This window comes from Camelina sativa, chromosome 11 (genome assembly GCF_000633955.1).
Source record: "Camelina sativa cultivar DH55 chromosome 11, Cs, whole genome shotgun sequence".
NCBI classification, from domain to species: domain Eukaryota; kingdom Viridiplantae; phylum Streptophyta; class Magnoliopsida; order Brassicales; family Brassicaceae; genus Camelina; species Camelina sativa.
The window spans coordinates 47082082-47094053 of NC_025695.1; the positions used below are offsets into that span (position 1 = coordinate 47082082).

Consider the following 11972-nt stretch of genomic DNA (forward strand, 5'->3'; position numbering starts at 1 on the left):
ACTCAGCTTTTGGTATAAATATAAAAAAATCATTCAGACGAAAAAAAAAAAAAAAGCTTAAAACACGTGAAGGAAGATGAAGGCGGACCTATGTAGAAGGTAGGGAGGTCAATTGACCCCCCTAAACTAGTAAAATAGTTGTGTTTGCATGTAAAGCCAATGAATTATCGGTAGCAAAGTTGGTTTATCCAGCAGAAATGACCCCCATTACCCGGGATCGAGTGTCACCTCTTACTTATATATTATTTTTTTCATTTTAACAGTTTACAAAAAAAATGACCCTCCCAAATTTATTTCCTGGGTCCGCCATTGTAGTAAAGCACTGGATGGTGGACTCCATAACCGGCCATGTATGGCCCATATACGTTTAGTGCCTTACGGCCCATCGGCCTATTCTTTTTCCTAGTCGGTTATGGGCTTTAGCCCTTGTACTTTACTATATATATATATAACCTCATTCGATTATCAATAATAAGAACAAGAGAATTCCTTCATTCGATTCTCTAGTTTACAACACATTATCAGCATGATCGTTTCTAAAGATGCAGCTGAGTAAAACCCTAAAAACCCTAACCGCCGCCGTTCATCCTTCTTCTTCCACCAAAACCCTAAACCGCCGTCTCTCTCCTCTTTGTTCGAAACTAACTCCTGTTCACGAGCAAACCTGTGCTCGTGATCAAGTTCTATCCGAAACCTGTTCGAGGTTGGTTCGCGGTTCCGGGGTGAGTGCAGTACGTGAGCGGTACAAGGAGCGGTTCGAGATCTGTTCGTGGGAAAGCTGTTTGAGGTTCTGTTCGAGGTTCGTGAGAGATATCAGAGGTCTTTAGCTCCCAGATCAAAACCGGTCAGACCCCTATTGGTGTTAAGGTAAAATCGAAATCTTATGGGACCATATAATCGAACATGACCTTAATACTATTGAACCCTAAAACGATGCAAGTACACAACAAACAAAGTTTACGATCCCTAATCCTAAAAACTTAAAATCGGATGTTTAGGATTGTTAGATTATTTGTGAATTGCACCAAACTATGTCAAGTATAAATCCGGTTGATTGTTATTTGTTGTTGTTTGATTGTTTGTTGCATAAGAACCCTAGAACTAAACTGTTAAAATCAAGTTCCATAAGTGAAATATTAATCTGATTGTTCTAGGATAATTAAAATATGAAACTGCATGCATCCTTGAAATTAAATCAAATTTGGCATAGAATTTTCCTGTAAATTTAGGTTGCATAAGAACCCCCTAAAATCCTAAATTAAAATCGATTTAGGTGTTTGAGAAATTCAAACCCTAAAAACTAAGAATTTAAAATCGGAAATTATTATGTGTTTACATAAAATAAATTTGGATAACTTCTAAATTAATTATAATTATTATCCTAAAGTTTAAACAATATTTTGTTGTTATCTAAGTTAAGAAAAAGGAAAAATTCTAAAATTATCTAAGAAAAAGGAAATTCTAGTAAAAAGAAAATTGTTTCATGCTAGTTTCTATCTAGTTTTGTTTGTTTTCCATGCATAACCGAAAATAATAAAGTGAAAATAAGGCATGGTTCGGTCTCAAATACCGCATGGCCTAAGGCATGGTCCGGTCTTAAATACCGCATGACCTATTGATTGATTGCATGGTTCGGTCTTAAATACCGCATGATAATGATCAGTTGTCTATTTTCTGTTTTACGCAGATGGCAAGGTTGAACAATCTAGACTATGCTGCTTTGAATGCTTCTGGAGACAACTACTTGAAATGGGCATTGGACACTAAGATCAATCTGAAGTCAAAGGACTTATTTGAATGCATTGAAGAAGATTATGATCCAACTGAAAAGCAAAAGTACAAGGCCATTCAGCATATGCGCCATCACCTTGCTGAGAGTCTTAAAGATCAGTACCTCACCATAGAGAATCCTCCTGAACTTTGGACAGAGCTTAAACGCAGATACGGACACCAACAAACGGTGCTCCTACCAAAGGCTCAATTCGATTGGAAAAACCTAAGGATCCAGGATTACAAATCCGTGGATGAGTATAACTCTGAGATTTTTAGGATTGTCTCACTCCTTAGGTTGTGTGGTACTGAAGTGACAGAGAAATAGTTGCTAGAGAAGACTTTGTCTACTTTTAGCACTCACAACATATTACTTCAGCAACAGTACCGTGAAAAAGGTTTCAAAACCTATGGGGCTTTAATCTCATGTTTGCTACTAGCTGAGCAAAACAATGAGCTGTTGTTGATGAATAGTGCTATGAGACCTCCCGGTACAACCCCATTACCGGAAGCACACAAGGTAGATGTGGCAAAGCAAAATGAGCCTAAAGAGCCCAAGGAGACCAACTACGTCCACAGAGAAAGACACTATGGCCATGGCCGTGGTGGCAGAGGACGGGGTGGTCGTGGACAGTACCAAGCTAGCCGATTTGATGGTTACGGCCGTGGTGGCCGTGGCCGTGGTGGTAGGGGCCGTGGTGGTAGGGGCCGTGGTGGTAGGGGCCGTGGGTCCTTTAAACCACAAAACAAGGCTAAATCGGTTTGTCATCGATGTGGTATGTCTAACCATTGGGCCAAGAATTGCAGAACGCCCAAACATCTCATTGATGCATATCAAGAGATTTTGAAGAAGAATCCAGAGGCCAACTATGTGTATCTCGATGGTGAAGATGACTTCGACCATGAGAATGATGATTCACTAGACTATGAGACTTCCGATTGTTTTAAGGAAGATAACTAGTTTTAAATTCTAGTTTTTGGTTTAATTTATAAGTTTTATGCTTTATTTCGTTTTATGTATTGGATAATTATTTTGGTTTAAATTCAATGATTTTATTTAAATATTTCTTTGCTTATTTTATTAAAGTTTAAAACAAAAATTATTGTCATTATAGAAATGGCTGAGGATATGAGTGTACTAGTGGTGGACAGTGGATCCATCCACACAATATTGAAGGACAAAAGATATTTTATAAACCTTATATTGAAAAATGCCAATGTTAGTACAATTGCGAGTATAGCAAATTTAATAGAAGGTTACGGCCAGGCACATATATTATTGCCTAATGGCACACATATTGAATTATGTGATGCATTGTACTCACCCAGCTCTAAGAGAAGCTTATTGAGCTTTAAAGACATTCGTTTGAATGGTTATCATATTGAAACAAAGGGTGAAGGTAGCAAAGAATTTTTATACATTACTGAAATTGTGAAAGGCCGTAAGAAGGTCCTTGAGACTATACCTGCACTAGCCACTGGTTTATACCATGCTAAGATTAACATGATAGAAGCTAACTTGGCAAAGCACAAAATGTTCAATGAACAGTTCACTCTATGGCATGACCGGCTTGGCCATCCGGGAACGAACATGATGCGTCAACTAATTAACAGTTCAAATGGGCACACCCTTAAGGATAGAAAATTTATCCCTAAAAATCTCACGTGTGTAGCATGTGCACAAGGGAAACTTATTATACGGCCATCACCAGCCAAGGTCCATAAAGAGACTTTAAACTTTCTGTAAAGGATACAAGGTGATATATGTGGACCAATACACCCACCTTGTGGGACGTTTAGATATTTTATGGTTATGATTGATGCATCAACCAGATGGTCACACGTTTGCTTGTTATCCACAAGGAACCTAGCATTTGCTAGGATGTTAGCTCAAATTATAAGACTAAGAGCACATTTTCCAGATTTTCCACTTAAGACTATACGTCTAGACAATGCTGGTGAATTTACATCCCAAGCGTTTAATGATTATTGTATGTCCATGGGGGTGAGTGTGGAACATCCTGTGGCACATGTCCATACACAAAACGGATTAGTTGAATCCTTCATTAAATGAATACAATTAATTGCTCGACCATTGCTAATGAGATCGAAGCTTCCTGTGTCGGCTTGGGGACACACATTTTTACATGCAGCAGAACTAATACGCATCAGGCCATCTAGTGAACATAAATATTCGCCATCCCAATTATTAACGGGTCATGAGCCAGACATATCCCATCTCAAAACATTCGGGTGTGTCATTTATGTACCGATTGCTCCACCACAGAGAACTAAGATGGGACCTCAAAGGAGGATGGGAATATATGTTGGATATGAGTCTCCCACCATTATAAAGTATCTTGAGCCAACCACAGGAGATTTATTTAAGGCCAGATATGCGGACTGTCAATTTACAGAATCCGAATTCCCTATGGTGGGTGGAGAGACTAGCAAGTTGGGTAAAGAATTAACATGGAATCAAACATCCTTAAATTGGCAAGATCCTCGGACTCTAGCCTGTGATGCAGAGGTCCAGAAAATTATACATTTGCAAAAACTAGCTATACAATTGTCAGATTCCTTTGCTGACCCAAAGAGAGTAACAAAAGCGTACATACCAGCTTGTAATACACCAGTACGTATTGATGTTCAGAAGGAACACAATAATCAAGTGGCAACCGTAATCTATGAGGACAATACGGCCTGCATCGCACAGCTTAAGGAAGGTTACATCAAGGGAGATCGGACTAAGCACATCCTACCGAAGTTCTTCTTCACACACGAACTACAAAAGGTCGGAGAAGTTCGTGTGGTACAAGTGCAGTCATGCGACAACTCAACTGATCTCTTCACTAAGGCATTACCGACAACAACATTCAAGAAGCTCATGCACAATATTGGAATGCGGAGGCTTAAGGACTTAGAGTGATGTTTGGAACAGGGGGAGTAATGCGTGCTGTACTCTTTTTCCTTCACCATGGTTTTGTCCCACTGTGTTTTCCTGGTAAGGTTTTAATGAGGCAGCATCCCCAAGCGTATTACAGAGATCCTCTCTTTGCATCGGCACGATTATGTCATCCAAGGGGGAATGTTGTAAAGCACTGGATGGTGGACTCCATAACCAACCATGTATGGCCCATGTACGTTTAGTGCCTTACGGCCCATCGGCCTATTCTATTTCCTAGTCGGTTATGGGCTTTAACCCTTATACTTTACTATATATATATAACCTCATTCGATTATCAATAATAAAAACAAGAAAATTCCTTCATTTCATTCTCTAGTTTAAAACAACCATGAAATAATCAAGTGTTGACTGTGTACTACAGTACTACTAGTATTGTTTAAAGTAAACGCCATCGTCTAATGTAATAAACATTCCATCCACGTTCAGTCTTTCTTCTTATAATTACCCTATCAAAACTGGATTACAAATATCCATATTGAGTTTCGTAGTCTGCGAACTTGTAGCTCCGGCGGTTGAGCTTCTGCATCAACACCTTCCTCTCTCTCCCACCTTTATTAAAACTCCCGATGGGAGACGACGTCACGTGTGATGTTCCAGTGTGTGTGTGTCGAAGCTATGGTCATTTGTTATCACCGACTCGATCATGAATCGGTCTTTCACTAATTAAGCCAGGAAGCTTTATTGACGGATACTCCGGTTATCTATTATTAATTATGATACTGTTGAGAATCAATACTAAGTGTTATGCATGCATGGTTATAGCCTTATAGGAACATCGATTTTGGAAGATTCTTATCAAGTTTTCACATTGAGAGATTCAAATTCCAAAATTAAACCAGATTTTTCCCGGAATGTAATGTTGAGTTTCGACATTTAGATCACAGGCAAATTCGATCACGTCTAGATACCGAATCAGTCACAAGACTTGACATAATCAAACTTTTGTAATTCTCCGTCTCCATGCATGATCCACATCTCTACACTTTCGTCACTGTACCTGTTCGCCCCAAATAGTAAAAACAAATTCCAATATAGTTGTTAAAAAAACAATCCAATAAATTAACTAGTTAAGTATACGTATCTGTATAAATATTAAAATCCCATATTGAGTTTTATGGTGCCATATATGTCTTTTTTCAAGTACGCTAATTGTATCAGGTGCATTCTTCTTTAATTTCATTGTTGTTTGATTATAACACGACGGCCACACTAATACAGATCAGTATACTATACGTACGAACAAATTATTTTTATAAATAGTTAGTCGTTATAGAAATAGCTGGTTTTAGAAATTATGTTTATATTTACATCGTATATTTATCTTTGCATTAGCTTAGATTTTTATGACAGACCTGTTCGAAAACTGATTTATGGAATGATTGATAATTAAGCGCTGTCATGACATATGCTGAACAGATCCCACAGGTAGGAAAAAATCTATGGGTTCATCAAACATCTTAGTAAAAGACGCTGTCTCGTTTCTTCAGTTTGTTCGCAGTGCAAAGTGAAAAATTGCATTCTCATAGCTGTAAAGCAAAACTGCATACGAATTGAATCAAGAGGAAGGGAAACAGAACACAAGAGCCTCAAACTTCAATGTGAGGCAGGCGCATAGTCTATAGATTTGCTGACTCGAAAATTCTAAAGTGTTCTCTCATAATATATTGTTGGTTCATTAAATTTCCATTTTTATACGTAGGTTGCGATTTTAATACTATCTCAAACCTAAATGGGCCATAAAACTGAGCTGCTTGTAAACTCTTTTCTTTTCTTTTTTTTGATAGAACAAACATATCCCGAGGGCAAAAAAAAATTAGTCATAAACCCTAGCTAGTAGGTTTATCTTCGACTACGTGTTATGTAAAGTGTTATTCTTCGTTCAAGATTCATAAAATAGAAAAGTGACACCATGTAGAGAGGACGCCAAGAGAAGAAGAAGACCTCACGAACTTCAAAACGACAATATCACAGCGAAATCTCCGACATAGAAAAGTCAAACGGTATCCATATCCCTTTCGATGTAATAACCGATATTCTCTCGAAACTCCCAATTAAGTCACTTGTGAGGTTCCAGTGCGTATCGAAGCTGTGGTCATCTCTTATCACAATCTCGATCATGACTCGGTCGTTATTCTCGCCCTCTACTTATCCCACGAATAATATAGCATTCATATACCCAGATGAATTAAATCGTGGGCTAAGTTGTGATTTTAAGTATCAATATATTCGAGGAGTATTATGTAGTTGGTCAAGCTCGAATTATAACGATACCACAGAGAGAGAAACGATTTTATTACCGGAGGTAAAAGACGTTAAATGGAGCAGCTCATGTGATGGATTGTTTGGGTATGATCCAGTTGAGAGACAAGTTTTCACATTAGTGGGAGGTCCAATGAAGCAGCGATGGAGGAGTCTTGACATCCAAGGCATTTGGAATCGTTCTCCAGAAGCAAGGAGTACTGGTTTATGCATCAATGAGTTTATCTATTACATTGCACATGTAGAAAAGAATGATCCGGAGTTCTATGAATTAGTGAGGTTCGACCTTAGACTCGAAACGTTTGTTCATATCCAGATGCCCATAACTGTACGTGCAGATGAATCAGCTCAATGAGGTGAGTTTCGATGAATTGGCTTTGGTAAACTACCAAGGGAAATTAGGATGCATACGTTACAAAAAAGGTAGTGCAGAGATGTGGACTATGGAAGATCATATCGAGAAACAAGAATGGTCATCCAAGATTAAATTATCTAATCGCTTATTAGAAGATGGTGACTGCATCGGTGGAGTCACTCCTAATGGTGAGATTGTGATAATGCCAAAGACACTGGTATCTGGTCGAAGATCGGGCGCCTGCTATTATGGTCCGAAGCAAAAGAAGAGTTATCATCCTTATCGTATTGGAAAGGAGTAATTAAATTAAATCTCAGACGTGAGTTTTTTTACGCCCGGATCACATTTGTTCAACTCGTTCCCCCTAAGTTAATAGTGTTTTTTTTTATAATAATTAAACTTACTTGTTTATTTTATAAAAACCTCTTTGACTATAACTAAGCAGAACACCGATTTTGGATGATTCTTAAGTTTTCATATTGAGAGATGATCCAAAAATAGCAATGGAGGAACATCATCAAAGACTTAATTTCTCCAGTCTCTCCACAAAATTTCCAAAACCAAAGGTAATGTTGACTTGGTTGAGTCTCGACATCCAGATACCGAATCAGTCACGAGACATTGACATAGAAAAAATTGTTCTTCGATCATAACCTTGTTTCTCCGTTTGATTTTCCATGCATGATCCACATCTCTACCCTTTCGTTACTGTACCTGTTCGTCCCAAATAGAAAAAAATGAAGAACAAAATCCAAAATCCAAAGTATTTGTTAAAAAAACAGTCCAATAAATTTTAAGTATACGTATCTGTAGAAATATTAAAATCCAATAATCGAGGTTCATGGTACCATGTCTTTTTCTAAACGCTATTTGTAGCAATCCTTACTATGAATACTTTTCAAGTTCTGTGTTTTATATCAAATTGTAACATATATATCCTTAATTAATAAAAATGCCATGGTACACATAATTCAGTACAATTGTTTTTTCTTTAAATGAAAGAGAAGTTGACTTTTATAAGTACAAACAATAATATCACAAAATTGTCATGGTTTTTTTCGAGAAATTAACAAAAAGAAATCTATATAACGTAATAAATGTTCTTTTTTTTTTTTTTTTTTTAACAAGTGTATAGTATATAAACAGAGACAGAGCCAATCATATTCATTTACAGAGGCTAAAACATTTCTCTCTATTGTTTGACCCAAAAAAAAAAAAAAAAAAATCTCCCTCTATGGAAGTTGCGCAATCGGATCCAACCCGGGATCCAGATACCCGGTACGATCGACTTTGCTGCTCTTGTTTCCCCAGCTTCCGATCAAGAAGCTCCAACGCCGTTGGATACTCTTCCTGGGGAAGAATTCGAACCGTCGATGACAATACTCACAGTCACAGCGGCGGTGACGAGCCACGGTGGTGGATCCGAGCAAGCTTGAAGATCCGAGAGTGGTCTGAAATCGCAGCTGGTCCACGTTGGAAGACTTTCATACGAAGATTCAATCGCGATCCAAGACGCGGACGCGATTGGGACGCAAGCGAGACGTTTCAATACGATCCTTTGAGTTACTCTTTGAACTTCGACGGAGACGACGACGAGGACGAGTACGTCGGATTGGGTGGGATGCGCAGCTTCTCCACTCGATTCGCTTCTGTTCCGGTTTACTCAGGTAAAGCTCCTCCGGCGAATTCTCCGCCGTCTTTGCCTGCGTTGACGCCTCCGCGTGATGAGATAATTGAAAGTTAGTGGGGCGCGTGTGTGAAACGCGTTTTGCGTGCGTTTCTGGCGGCGGCGGCTAAAAAGGCTGTCAAAATGGGTTGACTGGTTTACATCTTTTTTTTGGGGGTCTGTCGCGTTTCCTTGTTATTATTTTTAATTTTTAATTCTGTTTATATAAATTGAAAGACTATCAACTTCCAATTATTATTATAATTTTTTCCCCACTTCGATTTATTTATTTTATGAACGGAAATTTCTGTTTCTTGCAAGAGAAGCAATATTTTTGTTATTGTTTTTTGGGATATCAAAAAAGGGGTTGTGACTAATATAATTATGTAAGTTAGCTGTATAGCATATGTGGAAGTAATGATTAAGTTAATCATATGATTTCATCAATTATGTATATATATTTGTTGCTTGACATGAATTCTGTATTTTTCTATTCTATATTTATATTTTTTTTAGTCCAACTCCAACAAAAATTTATGTGTTTCAAAAGATTAGTTATTAAATTGAAATCATTAAATTCGACGTCCTTCTTGGTGGATTGTGAATATATATGGTGGATTAATTAAGGAGAAGAAATAAGCAAAAAAATGTTAATTGTTGAGCGTTATATTCCCTAAAATATAAGATACGATACTGACTACAAGATCAAAATTAACATAACAGCAAATCATGACCGATAGGAACAAGAGGGGAAACACGTTGGACCTGGCAATGGACTTTTATCACGCAGGGGTCGAGTCGTTTCGGATGCGGCCCATATATTGAGTGTTCGGGCCCGTTGCATTAGCTTTTTTTTATTTATAAAGTTTTATTATTTTCAGAAAACTATAAATAAATTTTTATATACTAGTTGTTAATCCTTTAAGAATGGCGTTTCAAGTTTCAACGTTAACCCCATTCAAATCCATTCATTTAGTTCACCATCTTTCTCATGTTTTGCTTTGACCCGCAATCATCAATGCCAAATTATTTGTTTGGATTACTTTGCGGAAACGTATATGTATATTTATCGTTTTGTTCTTGTTTCTTTTCAATGACGTTATCCTTTCCAACAGCACTACATATGCTCTAGACTCTAGTTATATACTATCTCTCTCTACTAATCTCCCTTAGAGACCAAAGTTATGAATTCACTTATACATACATGTACTTGAACTTGACTTAATGATAACTACTTTCGTTTGGTTATTCCAATCGTATTATTAACCAGCTACTTTTTAATATATATATATATATATATATATGGATGTTCTTGGTGGGAATAACTTGCAAAAGAAACCTAAATTAATAGGGCTACAGCTTTGGAATAGATAGCAATCTGTCCCCGTGGTCCTCCTTGTGAGCACCTCTCTAATATAACATACTTTTGCATTCTCATATTTATATGGTGGTTGAGTCGCCGTCGATATAGCCGTAGGTATTACTCCAATAATTATTAACTTATCTAATTATAGAACTAATATGTATGTGTTTAATCATTTTATCTACGGCTTTTGGTAGAAGTCCACACAAAGTTTAGCTCCAACATCCACCTACAACTCAATTGTTTAAACAAATGTCAAAATATTATTACGCGCACTTTTTTACTTTCTAAACCAGGACTATCAATTAATTATAAACAAAAAGGAACTATTTGGTAAGGGTATTCAATTTTTTAATAACAGTACTAAAAGTTGATATGATACTTTGTGAATCTTGGGAATTTTTATTGCTGGTTGTTGCCAACGAAACTCTTGTTGGCCAAATTTACATTATCGAGTGAATTAGATGATAAGTTTTTTTTTTTTTTTTTTCTAAATGTAGGTCCACGTAAAAAGCCAATTTATCCAAGTAATAATACGAGGTCTAATAATATCCTAAAACAAAAATTACAATTTTTAGAATCAGTTTTACACTTTGTAGTTACAATCTGGATAGAAAATAAAACAAAAATAGCGAAACATGTATTCGACAGTACATGTTAATGTATGCATATATGGTATAGCTATAACCCATCTTGACTTGTCACTGTGTTGGTGTGGTTCAACATGACTATATGTATCATTAATAGTATTCGATTCGTAAAGCCGTATCATAATACAACACATCATTTCAATTTCTCAATGTAATAATAAACACAAGTAACTAAAAGTAGAGATTGAATCACCATTAATTTGGTTAAACAAATTCCAACACTACAAATATTGCTGTGGTTAGGAGAGTAGTAGTAGTAATAAATGAAGTAAGAATTTGGAAAAAAGGAAAGAGAGGGAAGATGGATCATGTGAGTGTCACCGCTCCATCTCTATCTATCTATCTATCTTCAAGTTCAAACCAAAGAAACAAACTACCAAATACCAAATACCAAGATACAAATTTCTTTTTATAATTGGAAATATTGAAAAGAGCAACCAGAAGAAAAAATAAAAAAAAATTGGAAAAAAGGAACAGAGAAAATAAAGTAAAATAAGAAAAGGCATAATAAATGTGTGCAACAAACAAACAAACCCTACATTCATCTATGTTCTTCTATTGTGGGGGCTTAATTCATTTTTTTTACTCCTCTTTTTAAGTAAATCACTTCATTTATCTCTCTCTCTCTCTCTCTCTCTCTCTCTCTCTCTCTCTATTTGTTTTTTTAGTTTCTTTCTTTCTTTCTTTTTAGTTGTTTTTGGCTTTCTCTCATGTTTGTTTGAGATCAATCAATCAAAATGGCTTCAAGTGCTTCAAAGTTCATCAAATGTGTGACTGTTGGTGATGGTGCCGTTGGTAAAACCTGTATGCTCATCTGCTACACCAGCAATAAATTCCCTACTGTAAGTTTTTTTTTTTTTTTTGTCCTTATAAAATAACCTTTCTTTCTCTCTAAGATTTTGATCTGGGTTTCTCAGATTTAGCTCAAATTTCCAATTTTT

The 11972-nt window shown here is 36.6% G+C and overlaps 2 protein-coding genes and 1 pseudogene across 2 annotated transcripts in view; all 3 read left to right on the top strand.

Moving 5' to 3' along the window:
• LOC109127661 lies at positions 6648-7552 on the top strand (annotated as a pseudogene).
• On the top strand, positions 8517-9465 carry LOC104726886. Its single transcript, XM_010445839.2, has one exon. The coding sequence runs from the start codon at positions 8587-8589 to the stop codon at positions 9094-9096; it is 510 nt and encodes a 169-aa protein (XP_010444141.1). The 5' UTR covers positions 8517-8586; the 3' UTR covers positions 9097-9465.
• Positions 11669-11972, top strand: part of LOC104726887 (rac-like GTP-binding protein ARAC10) — a 2055-nt gene continuing 1751 nt past the window's right edge. Inside the window, exon 1 of the mRNA XM_010445840.2 lies at positions 11669-11873. Within this exon, the coding sequence (XP_010444142.1) occupies positions 11769-11873 (105 nt within the window). The 5' untranslated portion in view covers positions 11669-11768. The remainder of the gene's footprint in view (positions 11874-11972) is intronic.

Coding starts and splice junctions, on each gene's coding strand:
- LOC104726886 (XM_010445839.2), top strand. CDS start 8,587: ATGGAAGTTGCGCAATCGGATCCAACCCGGGATCCAGATACCCGGTAC.